Genomic DNA, 26,869 nt, shown 5'->3' with positions numbered 1-26,869 from the left:
AAAGTATTTTATTTAGATTGCAGTGGTCAATTGAATGAACATATGATGGGAAACAATGGGGTAGGGAGCTCTTGTTCTGATATTGACCTTAAGCAAATAGATCACAAGCTGAACAGGAGCTACCAATGTCATGCCCTGTGCAAAAGGCAAATATCATTTTGACATATTTAAATACCAGTTTAACTCACATGAAATGTGAATAATCCATCAATGATTTTCAACATTATTGAGGTTTTAGCTAGCATATGGTGGTCAGTTTGGGTTATTGTGGTTAAGAAAGATGTGTACCAGTGGGATTCTGAAGACAGCTGTGAGAATGATCAGGCATAAAAAGGAATGACCTAAGAGAAAAACAACCCTCGAAATTTTTTGTCAATAAATTGAACTTAAAATTTTTTTCCAGAGATGGCATTATAATAGTCTTCACACAATGAACAGCACCAAATATTTAGATCACGGTATGAAAGTTCAGGTACAATTATTAATAACCTCTGTAAAGCTGAGTTTTCAGAAGCACTGAATTACCAGGAAAGACTGAAATCTGAACATCTTTAAGGTCAGGTTAGACAGCTGTCTCTTTAGACTGAGCCTGCCTTGGTATGAAATAGATAGACTGAACAACTTTGCAGGGTCGTTCTTTTCTGCCATGACTTTATTAGTATGAACACCTTTTGAAGATTTAACTTGAATTGTGAATTGATGGGGTATTTTTTATCCCATGCTAAGAGCAGAGCATAAACTTTTACCAAGAAAAAGGGAAACACAGGTCTTGTGTTTGAAAGGTTAAACATTTGGGACTTTAGAATTTTCTGATTAGTTCACAATCAAATGAGTGTATATGTGTCTCTATTATCATACAGATGACTTCTTTTAATGGTGTTTCCTTTGTTAAACAGCTCTCATTCTCAGGCAATGGGTAGCTATCGTTATATACAAAAATGTGTGTTATCAATATAGTCTGCTACATACTTAGCAAGGTCCTGCATCAATCAGGATATGTAAATATAATCAACATAAAAAACGCCTCTCCAAATTAGTTTTTTATCTTTCCTAATGTTACCAGTATATTTAGAAGATATTACATTGAATGTTGGGTGATTAAACAACAGACAGGCTGTGTATAGTCTTAAGGCAGTTATAACTTTTTAAAAGACAACAGGTTTTCCTCTGTTCCCCAACAGACATTTGGTTACATTAAGGGATATTTTCCTGTCCATTTCCTGTCTTGATCACTTTCTGTTCGGTCTCTGGTGCTGCTAAGAAAAGTTTAAAAAATTATATGGAAGGAAGATGTATTTTTCTTGCAATCTGAGCGGATTGCTAAATCACTTCAAAATGATATTTTCTGGCCAGAGAATTAATCTAACAAACTGATTTCTAAAAGCTAAAGCAGAGAGCCATAAAGATTAAATGGAAGGATTTATACAGTTTTAATATGCAAGCTGTTGTCACACATACACACACTTGCACACACATACACAAAGTTTTGTTCTATCGAAACTTGTGTACGCGCATATTTGTATGTATACACATAAAGTTCAGCTATTGTATCTCAGGATATATAATTTCCTAAAACTTCCATTAATAGGAAGCCATCAAGCTGTTTGGTACTTTCCCTTCAATATATTTTTTTTTGCTGGAGCTGCTCCACTGAAAGAATTTCTTTCATGCACTTTAATAAAAGCATAGACTTTCATGCAGCTGTTAAAATCTGAATCATTATTGCTGTTATTATGAAGACAATAGCCCCTTGCATACAAATCTGTTCTCTTCCAAATGCTTTACTTAAATGAATCAAAATGAAACTCATTTAAATGAAATATATATACATGTCTAATATAAACTTATTTGTATTATGCTATCATTTATTTCTGTTTAAGCTTGAACCCTCAGAATGTGTTTATGCCACTGATACTATATTAGAGATAAACATATAACCACAATAGGGGCATTTTACTGATGTTTCACACAATTTCATCACTAGAAAGTAATTTTGGTGATAAAATTATTAGAGCAACACAACAATGACAATGCATTATTTACCATAAATAGGTTGCAGTTCTTCCCAAATTATAATAAAGCACACTTTTCTATGTGTGTGGCTTAAAAAGAGCTATTCATTAAAAAAAAAAAAAAAAAGAAAAAAAGAAAATCTATATGAAGACGAGTTCTATATGCTTCAAACATCTCAATCTGTGGTCTGAGAAAATATTTGAACTCTTTGTCACAAGTACAGACTATTCTGTTTAAACAAAATTACTTCAGGATTTTCAGGTGTTCCCTGTCCTAACTGCAGTGAAATGTGAGTTATGAAGATTGAAAAAGTCTAACACTTCTGATAACTCAGATCAATATTTCTACATAGTGAATACATTGGGAATAGTTGTGGTGCAAGGGTTCCCCAAAGCATAATGGCATCTTGGGTCAACTCTGACCTACACGGAGAGCTTTGAAATAGCAATTGAAATATTTTGCAAGAACAACTAGCACAAAAAAGGGGGGTAGAGGGAAGTTAGGGCTTGATTTTGGTGGGTTTTTTTCATTATTATTTCTAATCCAGACACTCTCCAAAAGAAAGTGGACTACAGTTTTCAAATTCATTGTGTTTATGTGTCAAGGTGGTGTCAGAAGGGGGCCTGCGGGGGCTCTGTGAGGGGAGGCCGGGCTGCCCCAGCCAGACACAGCCGGTTCCAGCCGGATCCAACCGCCCACCGCAGGGCACGGCTGAGCCCACAGCTGGGGCGGGGGCACCTCGGGGGAAACGTATGTAAGGGCAAAAAATGCTGCCTAGCAGAGGAGAGTGAGGAAAAAAGAAAGTGAGAAAAACATCTTTGCTGACACAGAGGTGTGAGATGAAAGAGGAGAGGTGTTGTAGGTGTGGGAGCACAGGTTCCCCTGCAGGTTATGGAGGAGGTCTTGGGGTGACTTTATGATGTTGTATCCCATATCGCTTCTCTATGCCCAGAATTTTTTGCCTTTTCTGTGCCTTTAAACTGAGCCTGAGAGGGGGGAGAGGGAAAAAACCCAGAGAACTTTCAAAGCAGTGTTTCAAGGACACACAGATATACACAGAGACTCCTCTTACTTCTACCAGCAGCGGCAGGAGCCGGAGGAAGCAGCCGGCTTTTTTTTTCCAGCCAGCTTTCGGCCAGTTTTTTCAGCTCTTTTTCCTCTGGAGAGTTGAACTTTTGTTTTCCTGGGACTTCGTTTTTTCCCTTCTTTTTTTGGACTATTTCAACATCAGAACACATCGGGACTTTTTCCACCAAGGTGGAGGCCCTGGAGGTGGGCCCACCTCGTCCCAGCTCCGAGGAGGAGGAGAAAGGCTACCTATGGAAGGACTCTGAAATTTTCCCAGGTCCTTCTCTCCACAGTGAGAGGTTTCATTATTTAGCATTATTATCCTTTTTCTGTGTGTTTGTTAAATTAATAGTTTTTATCTCTTTCACTTTCCTTCGAGGATTTTTTTTTTTTTTCCCCCGATCCTGGTGGGGGAGGGATGGTTGTAACCTGCCTTCTCTCAGAGGATATATTTCCAAATTTGCCCAAAACTGGTACAGAAGTATAAGCAGTGATTCTGTCACTTGAGACAGAGCTGTCAGTTGAGACAAAGATTTCTGCTCTAAACTATATACATTCAAAACTCCTTAGTTTACAAGCAGCTACAAATTGTGAGGACGTGTTTTCCAGTCACTTCTGCTGCATTTCTACATGTATTGCTTCAGCTGCTACTTTGAAGCCACCCTTATTTACACCACTATAAATGAGAAGAAAAATGGGCTGCATTGATTGCTTGGAAAATTTATCATGAAATATTAAGATTGTCTACAGGGTGCAGGCAGAAATGATGCTACAATAAACATAAAAGAAGATGAAAAAAATGGATCTAAAAACCCGCACTTATGCAAAATGAAAGTCTAGTTCTAGACTAAGTTCAAGTAAACTCCCTTGACTCTACCCATGGCATGGAGTACTTCTGGTATCCCAGCATGGGGGGAGCACACCATGATCCAGCTGAGCACACCCATTTCCACTATATATTGTGGATATTTGCATTTAAGAGATCATTTTTGCTGGTATGGATGAAACAGCAATGAAAACAATATTGTATGATCGTGGGATGGAGGGTTTTGCCTGTTCATAAATGCATACAATGGAAATAATGCTTCTGAATAAAATCAGAATGTTAAATGAACTGTTTAGTCATCTCAGTGTTTCCATTTGGAATGCTGAATAGAGTCCTATTTCTAATCCAAGACAGTTTTTATTAGCTCTCAGTGCATTTCGCACAAACACGGACCAGTTCTGGAATCAGCCAGGGTACAACTTGAATAAGAGAGAAGTTATTTTCTGCATAAACACTAGATTTATTAAGGCCTATTTTTTTCTCTCATGAAAGACTAGTTGCAACTAGTTTGAGGAAGCCATCAGAACAGTTTTATACATTCTCGGGATCTTTGAGAAATGAAGATGGATTGGCAGCACTGCACAAACAGTGCTGCTTCCAGAGCTGATATATCTTCCACAGAATTCCAGGGAGCTCTGGAACATCCTTCTGCAGAACTGATCTAAAATCGGGCTCATACCATGTGCAAGGTCTAGCTTGATAATTCAGGCTAAAGGTGGACAAGTTCCCAGCTTTCTAAAATGAAGATTGCTTTTACTTTATTGTCCATCTCATCCCTCCAAGGACACTCCTGACACTCGAAGGGTGACTGCTGGGTGCTCTGCACCAATGGTTTTGTTAATTACCCCACTAATTGACTTGCTTCTGTTACACCACGTGACTCACCATCAGACACGGTGAGAGACAGAGAAGCGAGTGATGTATCTAACTCCACTCATCTTCATGCTCCTCAATAAAAAATCATTTTTCTGTTGATCCCTCTCTGGGGGCCTGTTTAATGCTTCACACAGTACAGGAAAACTGCAACAGCAGGTCTTACTGCAGAGCCAACATCCACTGTGACCTTGTGCTTACGACACAGCTTCGGAAGGGTAAACTTCACTTCCTCCAGGAGCTGCAGCAGCTTCCTGCACTTGGATGTTTTATTGGTTTTACGTTTCTTAAAGGCACATTGAATTCTACACAATTTTCTGCTGTTCTGTGAGAAAAAAAATTGAAAAAATTATTTATATATTTAATTATTTAGATATTTTTCCTGACTTTTTATTAGCTGAACCAAAACTATGAAATATTTGCCAAAACTATGAAATATTTGCATATATTTTTCCCAACACTTGTGAATTAATTTGGTTTGGTCATTAAATATCTCAGTTGGTTGGTGTATGCTTATTCAGTGAGGGTTCCTGAGAAGATTTTCTATGGAAATTTATTAGTCTGGGTACATTTGGAAATTGAATGTGAAGTTTATTCTCTCAGGACTGAGAGAGTTTGTGTTTACCTTTGTACAGGTAATCCTACTGACTGCCTCTTTTTCTGGTTTATCAGATGTACTTGACTCTGGCCAGTTGCTGGATTTTGGAACAAGAATTCATTTTTATTGAGTTTTAAATACCTTATCAGTTAAGAAATCTTTGAATGTGTAGGCACATCCGTATGCCTCTGTACATGGTCACCAGTGGGGCTGACATAAAGGGAAAAGGCAGGAGAAATTACTGTGCTGTAAATCTACCATCAGCTAAATTTGAATCTTTTTGAACTGTTAAGCTGAAATGGTGCCAGAGCGAATTGTTGTGTTGCTGGAACTAAGTAAATGCATATTACAAAGTAAATGAAAATGTGTAAGGAATGCTGCCCGTTTGTAAGTGCATTAATTTAACACAACTGTAGGTGGTACTCAATGTCATGATTGAATGCAAAGAAAAACAAAATTGTGCCTGATGGAAACATCTGGGTTTAAATCTTGATGCCAGTAAATTCTTCCCCCACTGGTAAAAAAGATTGTAAAGTCACATTTTTTTGGGGTTATGTGATTCCTAGGAATTTTCTAGAGAGTGCTCCAGTTCTTCTCCTAAACCCATAGCTCAGGGTCATTGCCTGGCAATGGCCATTTTGGGATCCAGCACAGAGGGGCAAGGGGCCCTGTGCTGAGTTTGCATCTGGCAGGTGGGGGAGAGTTAACCTCCATTCAGGGACTTATGCACTAAGTTGACATCGTCCTCCATAGATGGAATATGTGATTCACAGCCCAAGAATTCCTGCTTTCTTTGTAGGTAGGAATTGTCTTCAGACACAAGGAATACGGAATTGAAGAGGCAGGAATGTGGGGCTCAGGGAGGTAGCAATAAAGGGTAATAAAAGAGTGGGATCTTAGTGTAGAGAAATGAGGGGCTCTGAGGATAGAAAGGGGTGCCGTTCTCAGCCCCATGAAAATTTTAGAATGTGACTCCAAAAGTTGGGAAGTAAATACCTCTGCACCTAACCAGTGCTTTTCTGGCTGTAACAACTTTCTTGTTGTAAACTGGTTTGGCTCATTCTTGGTTACCTGGCAAAAATTCCTCCCCCTACCCAAGCAGGGTCTGTGTTCTCAGTTTGCTCCCTACAGAGCAAGCTGTGAATAGTGTCCACTGCTCTCTGCCTTGTGTGCAGTCCTTCCTGTGGAGCTTTGCCAAAGCCTCGTGCTCTGCATTTCCCAGGCCAGCAGAGGCTGCCACTCCAGAGGGAGAGCTGCTCTACGTGTGGCAGGAGACCTGAGCACCTGAGACATGCCAGGGCTCAGGAAGGCACCAGAAATGACCAAGTTAACGAGCTGTACATGGAAGGGCGAATGAGTGTTCTTTCACTGAACTATGAGCAAAGAAGGAAGGATGGGATGGGGATGTTCTTCTGGAATTTTATTCTGAACGTGAGAAAATGCAGAGTAGTAATCCTTGCCAAAGATATTGCTTGGTTATTTCCAGTAAAAACATCTGAACAGTTTGTGAGCACTGGGACAGTGGTTGTTACTCAGAATAAACTCCCACTGTAACCACTCATATTTAGACAGCTTAGCCTTAGTCTCTGCTCAGGCCACATTTCAGTTGGCTTCAGCAGTCGTTTAGTCCAGGGTGCTCTGTCCCTGGACCAGATTTTACCAGCAGGTAGAGTTGTGTCAGGATAACTGCAGCACCTGGTGCCAGCACAGCATGATTTTAGGTCACACCTGTGCGAGGTGCTTGGCTTTACTCAGCTGTAATCATGGCTGGGATACAAATTCAAACAAGCCATGGGGGTATGTCTACACTAAATCAGAGCAGGAGTACAACATGTACAGGCTTGGGTGAGCTGCTTTGAAACAACAGCAGCGATGGAATAGCAGCATCAGCTTTCCAAAGATTGTCTGAGCACACTGGAAGCTCGGGGCAGGTGTGCCAGTGACAGGTTGTATTGAATTTCAGGCCTCTGTCCCACTGCTGTCACTAACTGCAGCTATAATGGTGCCTCTGACTGCAGTTCAGAAGTTCTATAAAGCTGCTCAGTTGCCCTGTTATAGAAAATAGGCCATTGGCTGGAAAAAACCCAAATAATGTAAAGGCAACTTGTCTTTGCTCCATTGCCAGGAGTGTGATCTGAGGCTCAAACCCACAGGAAGCACTCATGCAGTTTCCTGCTCTCTAGAGGGCACATGTGTGACATCTTTTCAGGTCAGAAACTAGGTACAGGCTCTCACCATGACCTCAGTGTAGGAGCTACATATCAGGTAGTTTTTTTAGTGTTGCTCTAGTTTGAAATTAGAACAAACGAAGGAAGCACTTTGCTCTTTCTAGTGAAATGCTTATATGTCAAAAGAGGCATGTGGCTTTAAAACTGTTTCCCTTGCTTGTCTCAGATGAAAAGAACATGCCCTGGATTTGGAGTTCAACCAATTTCTTAATTAAAGACAGTTTTATGGTCAGCTTGGTGTTGCGGTGGCCCAGCCCCCTTTGGGGCTGTGGCAATCAAATACAGCTGAGGCCATCCCCTGGGTGGATTTCCCCGCCCAAGGTAGTTGATCCGAGGGTGGATCCATGAGCAGCACTGAAGTTTAAGTTGCATCCCCCTGGGTGGCACCTTGGCCCAAGCCGCCTCCCCCGCTTCTGGAAAATTCTCTGTTATTTAGTTATCTATTGGCTCCCAGTTGTAATTCCCGCCTCCCTGTTTCCCCATTGATTAAAGTTAAGCTGTATCCTCCCCTTTGCTGGTACCTTATTGGTCGCTTTCCTTTTCCCCACCTTGATCCACCCCCCAATAAAACTGTGCGCAAAACCCTTCTTGAGGCTCTTCTGGTCCATGGACCCTCCTGCTAATAAACCCTGCTGGAACCCACAGCAGAAGCCCCTCTCTTTTCCTTTGCCTCCAGGGGACACAAGCCCAAACCGTTGGCTCCCTGACGTGCCTCCTCTGTAGAGGAGCCAGCACGCATGACCAGCTTACGTCATTACCTGCACCGAAGACGTCTCTAAAGGGCGTTGCAGAAGAGATGCTGCATTCCCTCTGACCGAGGGCACACCAGAGCTCGAGCCAATGAGCCAGCACTGCATCAGCTTGGAACCTTGTCTATTCCAATTTCAGTTGTTTCAGTTCACAAATAAGTATCTTCCAATGAAAGTTTTAAGAAGAAAAAGATTCTCACAAGATAAACATGAATTTCTGCTAGGGAACAACTAGTCCTGATAAGGGACTGGACAGCAGTTTTGTATGTAGTTTTACCGGTTTCAATCCAATAGGCAGTTACTGCCTAAATGGCAGTCTTAATTGAACAGCTCTTTTGGAGCCTACAGAATGAGACAGTTCGACTCATTTCTCTTCCTAGAGGCTAAAGGTGTCTGTATTATAAATTCAGCTTTCTAAATCTAGCTCTAGACTGAAAAAAATCAGAGAATTCAGAAAGAACTAAGAAGAGTACCGAAGTATTTGAAAGGAGACATTCACAAAGATGTATTTATTTTTATTTTATACCCCAAACCAGACCAGATCTGATTTAGGACCCCTCACTGTTGGATACGATACACAATACGAATCAATATTGGGATCTGAAGTCAGGCATTCAGTGAGCAATGAAAAACATACTTAACAGTTCAAAAAATTGCCCGGCATTTTATTAGACTTTTTTTGCTTACACAGTTATAAAAATATTTTTCTAAATATTTTCTAAAACAGATGTATTCAACGAACTCAAAGTAACTGATTTTCTGCAGCAGGTCAGGTTATGCAGTATGTCCCTGTGACCTGTCAATATGCTTTGAAACATATAGAAGAGGTTCCTCTCACTGCACATCTCTGTGATGGGAGGTATTACACCTTGTGCTATGCCAAGAATGAGTAGAAGGTCCTCACACACCTTTCTCCAGTGCTCCAGCAGGACTGGGAAATGAAGGCAGTTGTAGCTGACAGGGAAGTCAGGCTCTGCCCTGCTGTTTGTGTGTGCTAATCCATATCAGTGCACAATGAGTTAAGCTTTAGTCAGTCCCTCGGCTGGCAGCTATGCTGGATAGATGGTTTATTTCTGCAGCTGCAGTGTGTGACCTTCCATATCAGCTTCCATAACAGCTGAGTGACACTCAGCTGTTGCATCTAAGAGGGCAGCAGCGTGGTGTCTGCAGTGAACAGCACATTTACAGGCTCTGGAATAAGATATCACAGGAAAAGAGGCTTCTGCTAATTAGTCTGTTTGCAAGGTTATTCTCCATCTTATTGGTGGTAAAAACGAGAGCTGTCCGAGGTGGCTTGGTGAATGTGGACTTTCTCTTTAGGAACTGGTCAGCTTCAGGGAATGCTGTGTGCAGTCACCCCGTCAGCCAAGGGCAGCACATGAACAGAGATTGCCCAGTCTGGGAAAATACAAATGCTTCAGATGTTACAAATTAGTAAAATAGAAATTGATTCAATAAGGTTCAGAGCTGAGTATCTTTGGGTTTGGAGACTCAATGACAAAAGCTTATTTGCCAGTACTTCAGGACTAACTACAAACTCCCACAGCCATTTGAAAGAAATATGTTAGACATATAAAACAAATTTTTGAGGAAAACACTCTAAAAACACTATGGGGATGGAACCCAAAATCTCAAAGCAAGGTGAAACAAGGTAAAACTGGCTCCACCAGGAAAAGCAAGCTGCTTAAATGACTGCTACTCCTGTCACATTAAAACCTGGGGGAGGCGAGAGGGGCAGGGGGCATGGGGGTGAGGCTGGGACCCCCCCAGCGCCCACCCTGCCCCGGGGAGTCTGGCAGGGTCTTGGCGGTGTGGCCTGGAAGGGGGGGAAAATATGAGACACCCCCCCCCCCAAAAAAAGCTCAGAGCCCCCCCCAGAACTCCTTAAAATCCAAAATCGACCCCCAGACCCTCCCCCAAATGCGTGAGACCCCCATAGACCCCCCCCCAGGACCCCCTTGAGTTCCCCAAAAGCCCCCCAAGGCCCCCCCCGAGACTCCCCCCAAAGGCATAAGACCCCCCCCAGGCCCCCCCAATGCATCCAGATCCCTCTCAACCACCCCCAAGAACCCCCCAAGACCACCTTGAGCCTCCCCAGGACCCCCAGACCCCCCTCAAAATCCCCCCACCCCCCTCACCTGGCAGCCCCTAGGTGCTGCTGCCACCGGGAGGGGTCCCCTGCACCCCCTCCCCATCGCCAGGGTTGCCCCCCCCAGGAGGACCCCCCTGTGCTCCTCATCCAGGGGCGCCCCGCCACCCGTAGTGGGTGGTCCTGCTAGGAGGGGGGGATCACAGGGGGAGAGGTTGCCCGGGGGGAGCCCTGGAGGGAGGAAAAGGGGTCAGGGGGGTTTGAGGGCTGGGGGGGGGGGGGTCAGGATGGTCTCGAGGGGGGGGTCAGGGGTATCCTGAAGGGGATCCGAGGAGGGGTCCAAGGGGGGGGGCCACTCACCGGCCTCTCCCACCACCTCCACCACAAGGGTCCCAACGGGGGGGTGAGAGCGTGGTGTGAGGGGAGAGCCCCTCCTGCCAGAGGATCCCACCCTTCCCCCCACTGCACAAAGCCCCCCTCGCTCCCCATGCCCCTCAGGACCTCCCAAAAACCCCTCAAAAAACCCCAAAATCGCCTAAAAACTGCCCTATTTCCCCCCTCAGACCTCGCCACCTCCATCGCTTCTGAGCGCGCCGCACACAGTGACTTCACGATGCAGCCCAAAAGAGGGTGTGGCCACAACTTCTATGATCAAAGCTCCGCCCACCGCCCTGCTTTGTCCTCCCCGCTTGGCTCTGCCCACTCCCCAAGCCCTGCCCACCCCACCAAAGCCCAGCCCCCTCCATGTTTAGGCCATGCCCACACCAATTCTTAGAGGGGGTCCAGTGGGAGTCACCCCATTGTCCACCAAGGGCCTGGGATCCCCAAACCCATCGTGAGAGGGAGGGTGGGGGGTTCCAGGTTTTGGGGGGGTGCAGGGAACACCCCCTCCCCCCCTCGCCCATCCATTATCAGAGTATTTAAATTCATATTCTGGGACAGAGCCGGAATTCTTTGTTCCTGTGTTTTTTGCCCGAAATCCCTAGAATTCCAAAATTATCACCATTCTAGAGGAAAGGGGGGGAGAGGGAGGTTGGCTTTTTCCACCTGGAATTTAAACCAGGACCCCAAAACCTGTCACCCAGATGTCTGGGGGGGGCACATCAGGTGTTTGAGGCAGGGGTCCCCTCCCCTTCAGGGGGGGACTCAGGTGGCCAGGGACTGCTCCCCACCACTTTGGGGTCATCCCCCATCACTTTGGGGTTGTTCCCCATCGTTTTGGGGTCATTCCTTGACACTGTTGGGGCTGCCCAAGGCAGCACAGCATCCAGCTGCAGACCTCCTTGGCTTCTGCTGCTGCAGGCAAGGGTCAGCTGCAGCAAGCAGGGAAAGCTGTCAGCTGCAACAGGCAGAAGTTAGCTGCAGCTTGCAGGGAAAGCTAGCTGGCTCCTTCGCAAGGAATGAGCCCCAAATGAAGGTGGTGTAAAAGCGTTGGCAGAGGCAAAGGATGAGAGAGGGGTCTCTGTGTAGCTTCCAGCTGGTTTATTGCCAGTGGAAGATCCAGGGACAAAGACCAGGAAAAAGGGGAAAGCGCAACATTTTATATGGGGGTGGAACAAAGGGAAACAACCAATGGGGATCTGCTACAGCGGGGATTACTGTAACACGCATATATCAAACCAGGAGTCCCGTGGAAAGGAAATATATATGGACAGATTCTTGGTAGATGTTTCAGCGATGTTTATTTCTCCAGCTGCATGGCTGGGGCTCTGCTCAGGAACTCCTCCAGTCACGGGACCCCGAGGGTCCTTCCCACACAGGGGAACACAAACCAACCAATTGGGAATGAGGCTGACCAGGGGCAGGGAAACCCCGTGCCTGCCCTCAGGGCGCCTCTCCCAGGGCTACATGGCAGGGGGAGGAGACGCCAACAGGGATCGACTGAGGAGGAGGAGATAACAGGGGAATAACCAATGGGGATAACTTAGGGGAGAAGATTACATGAGTAGACCAATGGGGCATCGAAGAAGGGAAAACTTTCCAGAACTAATACATAACCAACTAGGGGAAATACATAAACATGAACTTGTACATAAAACTGGGTGGAGAACTCCTGAACCAATGAACTTAAAACGTGAAAACTAAGAACCACTAGGAACATGGGAACTCGCTCTAACCATGGAGTGAGAATCAGAACTTTGTGTTCTGGAGGCCTGTCTACCAGTCTTCTGAAGGATCTGCTGCAGGGGCCACTGCCACCTGCCCTGCAACAGTTCCCCATCGTTTTGGGGTTGTTCCCCATTGTTTTGGGGTTGTTCCCCATCACTTTGGGATCCTTCCCCATAGTGTTGGGGTCCTTCCCTCCAGGAAGGATTTGGGTCCCTCCAAGAGGGGTTCAGGTGTCCAGGAATAATTATCAGTCAGTTTGGGGGGGGGGGGGGGGGGGGGTGGGGCAGGGGGGGGTCAGGGGTCACTCCTCTTCATCCAAGACGGACTCGAGTGTCCAGTGGTCACTCCCCACCGCTCTGGGGGAGGTCACTCCCCCTCACTTTGAGGTCGTTCCCCATCATTCTGGGAGTCACCCCCTCCATGTCAGGGAGGGATTCAGACGTCTAATGGTCACTCCCCACCACTCCAGAGGGGTCACTCCCCACCCAGCCATCCAGAGGCCTCCCCCTCCTAGTCTGGGAGAGGACCCAGCTCCTTGGGGCTCATCCCCCCTGATCCCGGGGGTCCCCCCTGGGCTGCGCTGGGGCCCCTCCCAAGGGGGTCAGCGCAGCAGGACCCCCCCCTCAGCCGCCCTGGTCTCCAGCATGTTCTGGGCCGTGGTCTTGCCATGCTGTTACTTGAGGTGGCGGCGGATGGCTGGCTTTGTGGGTGAAGCGCATGTCACAGTAGGAGCAGCGGTAGGGCCGCGCGCCACTGTGCAGGTTCAAGTGGTTGTGCAGCATGGATTTCTGCGTGAATGTCTTGCTGCAAATGCCACAGCCATGCGACTTCACGCTGCGGTGCACGTTCATGTGTTGGTTCCAGTTGCTGCTGTGGTTGAACTGCTTCCCGCAGTGCAGGCACATGAACACGAAGTGCAGGGCGCGCATGTGGAACACCAGCTTCTCCACGCCCTGGAACGCCTCCCTGCACTTCCTGCAGCGCAATGACGCCGATGGGGTGCTCACCACCAGTCCCGTGCGTGCCACAGCCACCCCCAAGGAGCTCACGGTGCTCACGCTGCCCACCGGCTCCTCGCCACTGCCACCAGGGAAGATGAGCAGCCCCTCGCCCTCACCATCCTTGGCCAGGCTGTAGCAGGCCTTGCCCACTCCCAGCTGGGGGGAACACGGGGGGTCCTGCGCTGCCATCCCAGCCGTCCCTGCCACGGCCGCCGCCGCCGCCACTCCTCCTCCTTGCGCCACTCTGGCTGCCTTGGCTGTGGCCACGGCCGGCCATGCGCGCATCTCCCTGCGCTGGTGTGGGGTGGCGGCTGGCTCCACCTTGACGATGCACACATCAGGCGCCACATCCTCCTCATCCTCCTTGTCCTCGTCCTCCTCGGGCTTGGGCAGCTGTGCGGGGGCAGCTGGCGGTAGCTGGATGAAGCGGGCCAGCGCACCGTGGCAGCACACCACCATGTGCTCTATCTGGAGGTAGCTGGCCGCCGTCAGGTAGTTGACTGGGTCGCGTCTGGCAAACTCCAGGGTGCCCGTGTACCAGGACAGCAGCAGGTCAGCCAGCACGGGGTTGGTGTGGGCCTGCAACATGCGCAGCTCAGCTGCGGGGTTCAGCAGGAACTGGTCGCGCAGGAAGGGCGAGAAGGCATCCAGAATGACGCGATGGCCACAGAAGGGCAGGCTCTGCGCCACGATGGTGACATTGCAGAAATGGTCCTCGGCCTGCAGCCACGTCATGGAGCACAGCACCACTGCCTCGTGCCCCCGCAGCTGGAAATGCAGCACCTCCGCACACGACTGATTTATTAAAATACAAATATTGATCTAGTATCGATATCCAACTGAGACGGACAAAGACTCTCTAACGGTTTAAAGTTAGAAAGTGTATGTTTATTTGGCGCCAGGCACTGTGTGGGATAGCTCCCTAAAACGCCGAGCCCCAATACAAACAAATACAAAGCTTTTTATTTACAAAAATTATGAATATCCAAAATATAAATGTATATTCATAACATTAACACTTCCCATTCTCTGCTTCGTATGGAAATGAGATTAAATGTCATTAAGCATGTGTAATGTATTCTCTGAATTGAGTCAGTGGTCTCGAATTGGGTCAGTGGTCCCAGATAGATGAAGTAAGCTCATCTCCCTCATTTTGACCTTTCTCACCTTTTTGAACTTTAACAATCTTAATTACTTTAGTGACCTCTAAATTTCCTTTTGCGTGACTTTTGGATCGGTTCTCACAGAGGGAGGAAATTGGTAATTGTCTCTGTTCCCTAGACCAACTTATCAATGTTTCTGTTCCTCATTCTAAGCACAGCTAAACAAACATACAAGTGACAGATCATCAATTATTCAGTAATCAATTACTAACATCTTGAAAACCATTTCAAGTCCAGCTCTCCTAACTATTAATTAACTTTAGCCAGGCCTCAATTCCCTCCTATTCTAACTAATTTCAACACAGCTAGCCTATAACTAAAATCCTTATGTTTCATTTAAATCTGTTTCACAACGACATGGCCCAGCACTGGCAGGGAGCTGGGAGGTACTGGGAGGGACTGGGAGGGGGGTTAGAGGGACTGGGGGGCACTGGGAAGGACTGGGAGTGGGGTTAGAGGGACTGGGGGGTGCTGGGAGGGACTGGGAGGGGGGTTAGAGGGACTGGGAGGCACTAGGAGGGACTGGGAGTGGGGTTAGAGGGGCTGGGAGTGGAATTAGAGGGGCTGGGGAGCGCTGAGAGCAGGGTCACAGGGACTGGGAGGGACTGGGAAGGACTGGGAGCAGTGTTAGAGGGACTGGGAGGGACTGGAGTGCACTGGGAAGGGGGATGTGGGGACGGGCAGGGACTGGGAGGGACTGGGAGTGGGGTTAGAGGGACAGGGAGCGGGGCTGAAGGGACTGGGTGGGTTGGGAAAGACTGGGAGGGATTGGGAGCAGGGATACGGGTAGTGGGAGAGACGGGAAGAGGGACTGGAGAGACTGGGAGGGATTGGGAGCAGGGATACGGGTACTGGGAGAGACAGAAAGAGGGACTGGAGAGACTAGGAGGGATTGGGAAATGGATACAGCAACTGGGAGCAATGGGAAGAAGGACTGGAGGCACTGGAGGGACTGGAAACGCCCCTGGGGCACTGGGAGGGAGCACTGGGAGGGTCACCAGTGAGACTGGGAGCACTGGGAAGGGGCGATGGGCGAACTGGGAGAGTTAGAGGAGAGCACTGGGTGCACTGGGAGGGCTGACTGTGGAGACTGGGAGCGCCAGAAAGGGTTCCTGGGAGCTCTGGGGACAATGGGAGCTCTGGGAGGGAGGCCAGGGAGCATGGGGGAGGTCACTGGGAGTTACTGGGAGCACTGGGGGGGGGTCGCTGGGAGGTCACTGGTGCCGCTTACTGGGAGCACTGGTGGGGGAGGGCAGCTCTGGGAGTCACGTGGCTGCACCTGCGGGGGGGGGAGGGGGGGTGGAAGACAAGGCCACGCTGTGACGTCACCGCGTGTGCTCCCGCCGCCATTGCCGCGCCCCCTCCCCCATCCTGCCTCCCCCCGCGCCCCCTGATTGGTCTCGCCAGGGCCGGGCCCCCCATCTCTCCCCTCCCCCTGTCGCCACTGGCCTCCCCCCCACCCCCGTGGCCCCCCCGGCCACGCCCCCCACCGTTACCACCTGAGCCTCAGGTGCATGGCAGCGCCGGGCCTGGGGGCCTGGGGGAGGGAGGGAGGGAGAGCGGGAAGGGCACGGGGCATTGTGGGATACAGGCGGACCCGGCCGCAGACCTCCCCCCTCCCTCCTCACAGTGCCACAGGGCATTGTGGGATACAGGCGGATCCAGCCGCGGACCCCCCCCACCTCACAGCACCGCGGAGCATTGTGGGATACAGGCGGACCCGGCCTCAGACCTCCCTCCTCCCTCCTCACAGCACCGCTGTTATTGAAAAAGGTGTTCGTGCTTGCAATCTTACAAAATTAATGAAGGAAAACAAGTCTTATCATTTTTGGTTAGAACTGTTGGTAGCTTTGCGTATTTTTGAAGAACAATATTAGAAAATGTTGTGTGAGTGCAGTTTGTCATGATGCGGTAGCCAACTAGGCAGCATTTTCTTTGGCAGTAGAGAGAAGCCATCCTGGGAAGGTATTATGTTCCACTGGAATAATGTTAGGATCCCACTCCTGACATCAATTAAGGTTACGATCCATTGGAATAATATTAGGGTCCAGTTGTTAAAAGATGACTGCCTGAATTAAAAGACATTATGCTAAAGTCAATAATATGGATTGTATTTAACAGCAAATGTGAGAGGGAGAGGTAGAAATAGGAACGGGGTGGGGAGAAAGAGAGAGAGACAGATTATGGTCACCACGACATCTCCCCCGGCCCTTCTTCTTCTGGTCTTCTCAATGGTGGGATCCCCAGAGTATTTTTCTGGAGACACCACTTCTATACAGACCAAGTCATAGAATGACAGAATCAACTAGGTTGGAAAAGTCGTTTGAGATCATTGAGTCCAACCTCTGACTTAACACCACCTTGTCAACTACACCATGGCACTGAATGCCACATCCAGTCTTTTCTTAAACACCTCCAGGGATAGTTACTCCAGAGACGTACATGCTGTTCCCACAACTTGGGATGGTATGTGTGTAAGCATTTGCTTCCTTTCCCACAGTTTGTAATGATGGGAATTTTGGTCCAAATAGATGACCCAGATCTGCCTCACCAGGCTGGCATCTTCCTGTTGTTGCATCCATGCTTTTCCCACAGTCTGCACAGTGGAATCTTGTCTGGTGTGCTAATTCCAAACATTCCACCTTTTGTAGGCCTGAAATTAATGCCTTCTTGTTTGCCATCTGTGCCTGTTTTGGTGGCTTATTTTCTGAGAACTTCCTCCTGTGACAGTGCTTCGAAACAAGTTTACTGTGTTAAGTCCTGACAGAAGGATACTGTAGAGACTAATCTGGAAGGAAGGACTGTATAAAGGAAAAGGAAAGAGTATGTAAACATTCAGCCACTGGGAGCTGTGAAAGCAGGAGAATGGATGGAAGCTTCATGCACTGTAGCAATGTCTAAATTACTAGGACAACAGTTTTCTTTGGCTCTGGAGGGAAGTCCTACACTGGTTTTGTTGGCTGTAGGAAATTTCATAACTGAGGAGTATCGCTTTTGTTAACAGGGACTTTTTATGAGTGATTCAGTACATCATCTGCAGTTCATCTTTTCCACATTTCTACATAGTGCCATATATGAACCTGGACAGATGTTAAAAATAATTTATCCTTAGACAAAGATTTCTGTAAGCCAAAACAACTGAAAACTGAGATGGAACTACACTTAAGAGGAAACTCGATCTTACATAGGGTATCAGGAAGCAGGCCTTGTTTTGCCCTGATGTCCCTAGTGTCTGGATATTTTTACTTTGCAATCCAAGTCTGATTCCTACAGATACTGTGGAGGTAATCTACACAGGCAGTTTCCATGCCAATGTGCTTGGTTTCATTATGATGCTCTGAAGTCTGTAAATATTAAGAAAGAGTTTAGACTGTTCTAGGGGAAAGTAAGTTGTAAGTCAGAATTTATTTGCATGTCTGAAATTTCAGGACAGAGGTAATTGCTTCCAATGTTACTATTACCAATATAAAAATACTTACATTAAGGGGTTTCAGTTTGGGTTTTGTATTTGGCTTGTTTTGATTTTACTTGACAGTGATTGTTGAAAGATTTTTCCTTTTTTTTTTTTTTTTTGTGTCTTTGGCCTTTTAATAAAATATTACTTTGTCTAAACTGGCCTTTGCCAACACATGCCTGCGTCAGCTCTCGTTGTCCCTTATTGAATCAATTTTAATTTGCATCTGCTCTATCATGTCCATAATTTGTCTTTCACAAAGTCATGGCTCATAGCTTCATTAATCATGCCAAAATTTCTGACTTTCAAAGTTTCTGTGGATAGCTTGGGTGCTGATGGAATGGATTTTAGTGTTGAGATTCATACTTGTGTTGTAGTGTTTTTGAATTCTGGACAGGCATGTTTGCTTTTCATCATGCAGACACTCATTCACTGACTTACTTGGGGAATGTCATGCATATTTACGGAAAGGAATTTCTCATCTAAAGCTTGAATACATTATTTGTAATTACTATTATTATTGATTATGTCAATGTTATATTGTTGCTGTGGCTGTGAATGTGGTTGTTATTTTCCCCTAAAACTGGAATAATAATTTCAGAATCAGAATTGCTGTTTAATACACTTCCACTGGGTGACTGTGGACACATTGCTTAGAACTTATGAGTCAGTTTTTTTCTGAGTTTAGGCACAGTGTCTAAAAATCCATCTGGGCTAAGAAATGAGACCAGGCCACCCCATACAGAACAGATATCCATCTACCACAATGAAAATGGTTAGAAAATCATCTGGTTTGAATATGCAGAGCATAATAATTCTGTTTCCTAATTTCCCTGTACTTGACTTTGCATGCTTCCAGTACTTTTTGTACCTGTCTCAGGAAGTAATTAAAATTTTAAAATGAAATTTGATTATGCATATCACATCTAGCTACATGCAAACCTAAAGACATGAGTTCTTTCTTTCTAGCTGTGTATTTCAACAGGAAAAGGCCTTTGCTCTGTAACTTCAATGAAAGAGTACTATGGAGTAACCTACCTTCTCCCATTAGTATTTAGGAACATTTCATCAAGGGAAATACCTGTTATTAAAAAAATCCCTAATTTACATGTTCAAATGAGACTGCTTTTCAAGTTTCTTACTCACCCATCTGAAGATAGAGGGAAAAATTCTATACAATGGAATCTTGTCTATTACATTTACATATGCTGGTGAACAGACAATGGAAGTGTGGAAGTTTATCAATTTGACTATAGAACACAATTTCTAAAATATATTTATAAAGTCAACTTGAACACGATTATAAACATACCAGTGAGAAATACAGTTGAAGCCAAAGGAAGATAGATAAAATTTGCAGAGACATTCCTTAAGTTTCTATTCTCTTTTAAGAACTATTTAATGGTTAAACTGTTATTTAAACTGTAATCTAAGTTTTTATTTCAGGCACATGATCTGAAATAAACCCTATGTTCATTAAATGTGCTTTTCTGAAAACATGTTGTACTGTTCATATTAGAAATGGGGAAAGAATAATAAAACTGGGAAAGCTAATAGCAGGCTCTCACAATTATTTATATAATTATCTTGTCTGTAATGCAGACTAATACCAGTATAGATCCCACGAGATATTATCATTGATATTATTTAATTTATGGAATAGGAGTTATGTCACAAACCCCAAATTTTGTTCTCTTTACTTTGCTCATTCATATTACATGAATTTATTCTTTATCACATCTGAAATCCATTACCATGTTACTCATAGCAAGTATTCATAAATTGTATTTTTTATTTCCTCTCTCTGAAGGATATTAAATGTATATGACAACTCATCTCAAATTTTAGGTTGAATTTCAGCATTTTTCCCATTTTGAAAATTAGGTTTTCAAGGTACATCTTATATTTGCTATAGAGACACAGTTTACATCAACTATCTCAATAAATTATAACATTTTTCATTTTGTATAACAGGAAATAGAATGCAGACCTGTCCTTAAGGATAATTTTAATGTAATGTAAAACACAGTATGGCTATGTATAATTATGAATTTCTTCAATGAGCTTTGTTTATGGGAAGTGACCGTTCTGAACTACAGTAGTACATTGAAAGTTGTAAGATCTGCTAGATTTTATCAGAAAAGAAAGGGTTTAATCTTTCTTAAATGATAATTTAAAGATTTGCTGATCTTAGATTATCTTAATCTGTCTTGCCTAAGCAAAGTTAGATAAGGTGACATACTGGGTGGCAAGACTTACCAGGGAGAATTTCAACATGACATTTGGGAAATAATCATAACTAAACAATTCATTTTATATAGATTGCCAATACAATTTCAGATAATGTATTACCCATTCTGATGACATGAACAATTTCTTTGCCACAATTATTTTGTAACATCTTTGAATTTTTAAAATTTATTTTTAAGAAAATGCATTTAATCTTCCTGGGCCAGAAAGGGACTAAATCTAAACCAGGAGTTTCTCATCAATGGTATAATGAGTAAGACAGAACAGTGGATGTGTCAGTAAAATTAACAGCTGCTATGGCACTCAGAGAACTATAAACACTTACCAGCACAGAAATTAGTCAAAAAGACAGGGACAGATTGATGTATAAATAACTGCTTTTAATTTAGCCGAGCACTACATAGTTAAAAATAATTAGCATTTTTCTCAAAAAGAGTGAAGAGTGTGATAAATGCTAAGATTTGTAGAAATTTAAAACACTTCAAGAAGATTTTTTTAAGGGGCTGGTTAAAACTTCCAGGAAAGAGATTTCCAAGAACAGTTTGAAAGGATAGCCTTTCACACAATGGACAATAAACTGAAGATTTACTAAACAAAGACTTCTTCTATCTTACTTCAGTTTTAAGTAGAATAAATTAACTAAAATAGAATAGAATAGATTTATTCTGTCATACTACTAGACACTGAAAAGGAGAGACAGGGCCATATATTACTCTTAGTTTCCACTACTGCACACGGTAGTATCTCTGCAGAAGTTATTTAAATGTCATTGGTTTTATTCCAAAGTAACTAAAAGGGTTTAGCTAATTGTTATTAACCAGTTTAACACAGAAGACCAAAGGAAACTAAGCCTCTGTGAATAAAACAGATCAGACCCAGAAAGGTTCAAAATATACCCAAAAAACATGATTAAAATCAAACAAGGTTAGATGTTGGTGTCAAAAAAAAAAATTGATATATTTTATTTAATATTAAAAGAGGCAAAGAGAAAGGAAGAGGAAAGAAAGAAAGGAATGGAAAAAGAGGTGTGTGCAGGGGTGGGGGGACAGGGTCCCAGTGACGTCTCGTTGCTCCCCTCTATCTTCTTGGTGGTGAGGGTCCCCTGCCGCTGAAAGTATAGAATCCAATGGATTAATATATGTTTGGGCAAAGTGGGAATGCCCAGGTGCCTCCCCTGGAATGGGCAAGTTTGACACTGTCCCCTGCAAGACTCTGGATCTGTTGCGTCACGTGCAGTGCTCTGGGAACCCCTTCACGGGGGGCCTTTGGTAGGCTGTGACACCCCCTCTGCTGTCATTCACGTGGATGCAGCTGTTTCCAGGCTCAAGGCCCCCACAGCTGAACTGGTGTGAACAGCCGAGGATGGGTGTTAACTGCATCTGACCAGAGGCTTTTTCACTACACACCCAAGACCTCTCCTCCCCCCACACTTTGGTGTGAGGATCTGTGCAAGCCTCGAAGCTGATGACCCTGGGACTGTGGTCTCCACCCTGAAGGTGCTAAGCTCGATCCCTCTCTGAAAGTATTCTTCTCCCCCTGACTTACTTTATCTTCATCAAGGAGCAATTCAGGTCCCCATTCAGGGTTTTGGTGGTTTTCTCTGCAGGTTTTGTACAGTTTTGCTGTAATAGGCAAAAGTCCTTCATGAAGATTTTTAAGCCAGAAACTATAACATTTCAGTCTTCGACTTTGATGATAAAGAATAACATCTGTTGGCTAATGCACAGGACCTACATTCTTCAGTTTGGTGAACATCCAGTAGTGGAATGCCATCTGTAGGACTTTGTGGTGGTTCGGACAGAGACGGACGGTGACGAGATCTCTATAGTCTGATCTTGGGACATGTGAGGTTTATTGCAAAGGGCGTGGGTATTGGGGCACTGCTTAGAGCTGCAGCTGGCAGCTCTGAGCAGGCCCGAGAGAGCAAGAGAGTAAGCGAGTAAGTAAGGAGAGAGAGAGAGAGAGAGAGAGTGTAAGAGTGTGTGAAGTGTAAGAGAGGAATGGAATGGTCTGGTGAAGTCCTGGTTACAATACAATAAATCATCTTCTGTACTAAATATTCTAATTGTCACTAACCAATCTAATACAAGATACAAATCCTATAGCATTTACATACAGCCTATAAGAGTTCTTATATTACCATAGAGTGTTACATCTTAACTTCTAAAAACTACTCTTTGGACCCCTTCTGCTGAGCTAGTAGGGTCTGCTCTGACCCTTGGACCTGCCTGCAAGCAGAGGGTATTGTTCAATCAAGAGGGGATTACCTTCAGTCGGCCATACCATTGTTTTCCAGTTGTTCAGTAACTAAGACTTGGTATTTCAAAAGTGGCTTTCATTTCGATGTTGCCTGTAGTTTTCATATTCCCAAAATCTTTTGTCAGGCAATCATATTTATAAGGCTTTCCTGTTTCATCTTCCCCAACAGCCATCAAAACAGCTTTTCTGAAGAGTAATTTCTTCATTGAAACTACTTGTTGAAAACCACTGAGTTTAATTGTTGCATCCATCATTTTGATTATTGAATATTTGCTATAGCTGTCCAGTGTTTACTTTGGGAACATTTTATACATACTGTACAAAATAATACATGCTGTGTTAATCCTCTTTATGTGTATTACTGCATGACCTGAGCCAGTTTATAATTTGTGCAGGATTAAAATCATTATCAAGCATATGCTTTGTCAGTTTGGACAAAAGACATAAGTAACACTTGGATATTGATTTACTAAAATATGGATAAGGATCTAGTATCGATATCCAACTGAGATGGACAAAAACTCTCTAACAGTTTAGAGTTAGAAAGTGTATGTTTATTGGGCGCCGGACAGCTGTGTGGAATAGTTTCCTAATACCCAGTGACAAAATATAGACGGTTACAGAGTCTATTTATCCACAAAAGTTATGAATATCCAAAATACAAATACATATTTATAACAATGACCCCTCCTACTCTCCGCTTCGTATGGAAATTAGCTTTAATGTCATTAAGCATGCATAGTATAGTTTTTAAATTGAGTCGGTGGTCATTATTAATTGAGGAGTGGCCTTAGGGATAAAGGAATAATAGTCTTCCTCATTTTGAACTTTCCACCTTTCTGGGTTTTGACAATACAAATGGCCTCTTGGGGAACATCCAGCTTCGTCTTTATGACTTCTGAATAGTATATGGATGGGAAAAATTAGCAATTGTTTAAATTCCTTTAGATCTATTTATCAATGTTTTCTGGTTCTCATTATAAACACAGCTAAGCAAATATAGAAAGACAATCATCTGCAACTTAAAAGCTTATTTCTAACTTAACTCTTAATCAGTCTCAACTGGACTCACTTCCTCTAATTAATTCTAGCAAAACTAATCTTTCACTAAAATCTTAGAATCTTAATATTTCTTTTAAAGTTTGTGTTTCAATATAAGTAACAACCTAATTTCACAAAAACAGGTTGTGAACCTAATCCAGTTCAATTCCAGATTCAAATTTATATGAACTTAAAAATAAATCACAAAGCTGGCCATTTCTTCAAATAGGAAATTAACAGTCATAAATAAAAGAAAATTGGAAAAATAACTTGAGACATCTTTTAATGGCCTTACAAGTAACCACCCCCAAAATATCTCCAGTGTACAGTTTTTCAGAAAATCAAGGGGCAGAACTGATAAGTGAAATGAGAGGATAAAAAATTCTAGTTAGTAGAAGTCTGAAAGCAACATGATATATTGACAATAACTTTAGAAGAGCACAGGCTGGCAAAATGTAGTATTGCTATAATTAACATCTAGGATAATACAAGCAATTTTTAACACCTTGTAGGCTTCTATTGATCATGGAACTTAGCATGATGATACTAAGCAGAAAATACAAATAAAACTTGCTAACAATTGTAAATGTTGATCAAACTATAAATTAAAGTAATGTGTGATAACACCTAAAGTGTTTACATTCAAGGATGTTGGTATGGTAATATTTATCAAAGTTAATTAGCTTTGTCAGAAAAGAAGCAATATCCAACAAGCTTCTAGAACTAGTTAATAAAATGTCAGCCTTAGTGGGATTTATCTTCATAAAAATTCTTTACTGTTCATATATTAATATTACCCAAACAATCAGTCAAGACTGAGACAGCTCAAGTAAAATTAGGTAGAAGTGCTGGATAAATAAAGTGCTGGATTTAGTTAGTACTAAATCATATTGAGAAACAAGAAATTACAGGTATCACATACACCACCAGCAGATATTTTCTGAACTGAACCCCCAAAACAAGTTCATCTATAAATATTTAAATACAAACATAATGTAATGTTAAATATGCATCATAAAAGACAAGGCTTTTCATATGAAAGTAGCAACCAGAAATTGGGGACAAATAATGTCATTCAGTAGATTATTCAATAAATCAAGATACAGAATTTGAAAGCATCTGAGAATCTTGTATATGAAATACCATACAATTATTATATTCAAATCTGTGTATATTTTATTTTCTGATGCAGATAAGGATAATATTACACTGTTGCACAGAGATAATCACAGCAAGTAGGATGTAGATGATATCTTGTTAGTTGATGCTCTGTTGAAGCAAACTCAGGAATTTGATCATAGAATCATATAATGGTTTGGGTTGGAAGGGACCTTAAAGATCATCTAGTTCCAACCCTTCTGCCATGGGCAGGGACATGTTTCACTATACCAGGAATTTCTTCCTAAACCCTAATCTAAACCTGCTGTTTTTCAGTTTAAAGCCATTCCCCATTGTCCTGTCACTAGACGCTCTTCTAACTATTGTCTCTCTGTCTTAGCGCAGGCTTTCTTCAGGAAGGCTACAGTTAGGTCACCCAAAGCCTTCTCCTTTCCAGGCTGAATAATCCCAATTCTATCAGCCTTTCCTGGGTGCTCCATCCCTCTAATCATTTTGATAGCTCTGGACTCACTCCAACAGGTCAACATTCTTCTTGTGCTGGGGCTCCCAGAGCTGGATTCACTACTGAAGATGGGGGTCTACCGGAGTGGAGGAGCAGACTCCCCTCCCTCGTTCTGCCGACCACGCTGCTTTAAATGCAGCCCAGGACACGTTTGTCTTTCTGGGCTGTGAGTGCACATTTCCAGGTCATGTTCAGCCTCTCATCCACCAGTGCCCCGAAGTCCTTCTCAGCAGGGCTGCTCTTGATCTGGTCATTCCCCAGCCTGGATTGATACTGGACCAACCCAGGTGCAGCACTTTGCACTTCGTCTTGTTAGACCTCATGGGATTCCCATGGGTCCACTTCTCGAGCTTGTCCAGGTCCCTCTGGATGGCATCTCATCCTTCAGGTGTGTCAAGTGCAACACTCAGCCGTGTACAAAGCCTCTTACTTATTGTGAAGAGGCAGCTGGAGGGATGAGGTGGGCAAAGGATTTCACTTTCTACCACGAGCATGGACTACCCTCCATTCACTCCTTTCTTTACAACTGCTGCTTTCTTCTTGCTGAGGGATGGATAGAGCATCCCCTTTATCTTGAATTGTTTTGGCTGGATGCTGCTGTTCAGGGAGGCCAGAGCTTGGTTCCAACAGCCTGTCTGCCTTTCTGAGTTTGCCTGACCTTGCTCCCAAGAGGGTGATGACACAAATTGAACTCTAGAGCCTGTAGGGTATCTGCACCATGCCTGCCTGAACTGCCACACCACACCCTGGGCTGCTCCTGCTCCCTGGGTGCAGCTTTTGTATGGACATGGTGGGTGTAATCTCTGCTGACTGACCACACTGAGGCAGAGCTGTCTCTGAGTCATGGCTCCACCATGGAAGATCTATTAAATGAGAGAAATATTTGCTTCTTTTAGTTATGGATATAGAACTGATGCCATAAAGATTTTTTGCCTTTTCTTTTATACCCCTGTTATACCTTTTTTACAACTTCTGTATTCTTAGTGCTTTTTGCCTACATTCTTGGACTTGTTTGTCAAGCTAAGAGACTAAACATTTTAGAAGCTTTGTAGTTAGGGGTCAGTGTGCCCCAGATCCCAAAACCCTCTCCAGAACACATTCTGTAAACTAAGATAGAACCATCCAGGGGAAGGCTCCTTGGGCAGGGGGGCTCACTTGAGCCTCTCATTGGGGAATCTTTGATAGATATGCTAATTAGTAAAACTGTAATGTTATACCCAATCTTTTGGGGGGGCATTTTTTTTCTGCGAGGTGCATTTCGATGCATATGACCTGGACGTGTGCACCTAAGGATCCTTAAAATAAATACTAAGGTAAAATCCCTTTTCCCCTTCTAACCATGTATAACTCTTGATTTTAAGACCAGGAAAAGGCATCAGAACAAGTGGCAATATTCTCCTGAAACTCTGAAAGTTTACAGAGTAGAATAGCTATGCAGGAGATCTCAGTGGCAAGAAGTGATCTAAGACCAAAAGGTATCATTTGAAATGGTGACTCATATGTACACGATGTTTCATTCAGGGATCT

The 26,869-nt window shown here is 44.2% G+C and overlaps 1 protein-coding gene and 1 long non-coding RNA gene across 2 annotated transcripts; both read right to left on the bottom strand.

The window, feature by feature from the left end:
• Positions 1-11,632: 11,632 nt before the first annotated feature.
• On the bottom strand, positions 11,633-12,744 carry LOC125323685. The gene is made up of 2 exons (XR_007202609.1): positions 12,656-12,744; positions 11,633-11,690 (listed from the first exon to the last, which is right to left on the bottom strand). It is a non-coding gene; the product is annotated as an uncharacterized LOC125323685 (long non-coding RNA).
• A 414-nt stretch (positions 12,745-13,158) lies between these two features.
• LOC125323918 (zinc finger and BTB domain-containing protein 12-like) lies at positions 13,159-16,067 on the bottom strand. Its single transcript, XM_048299284.1, has 2 exons — positions 16,047-16,067; positions 13,159-14,376 (listed from the first exon to the last, which is right to left on the bottom strand). The coding sequence occupies exons 1-2, from the start codon at positions 16,065-16,067 to the stop codon at positions 13,177-13,179; spliced, it is 1,221 nt and encodes a 406-aa protein (XP_048155241.1). The 3' UTR covers positions 13,159-13,176.
• Between the last annotated feature and the right edge of the window lie 10,802 nt (positions 16,068-26,869).

Source organism: Corvus hawaiiensis, chromosome 3 (genome assembly GCF_020740725.1).
Source record: "Corvus hawaiiensis isolate bCorHaw1 chromosome 3, bCorHaw1.pri.cur, whole genome shotgun sequence".
NCBI classification, from domain to species: Eukaryota; Metazoa; Chordata; class Aves; order Passeriformes; family Corvidae; genus Corvus; species Corvus hawaiiensis.
Note: the sequence above shows the minus strand (reverse complement) of the source record. Positions and strands in the feature narration are given on the sequence as shown.

What these genes read in the sequence shown, in the direction of transcription:
- LOC125323918 (XM_048299284.1), bottom strand. Translation starts at nt 16,067, where the DNA reads ATGGCGGCGGGAGCACACGCG. An exon ending in TGGCGGCGGGAGCACACGCG is followed by an intron (nt 14,377 to 16,046) that starts GTGACGTCACAG and finishes TATCGATACTAG; the next exon opens with ATCAATATTTGTATTTTAAT.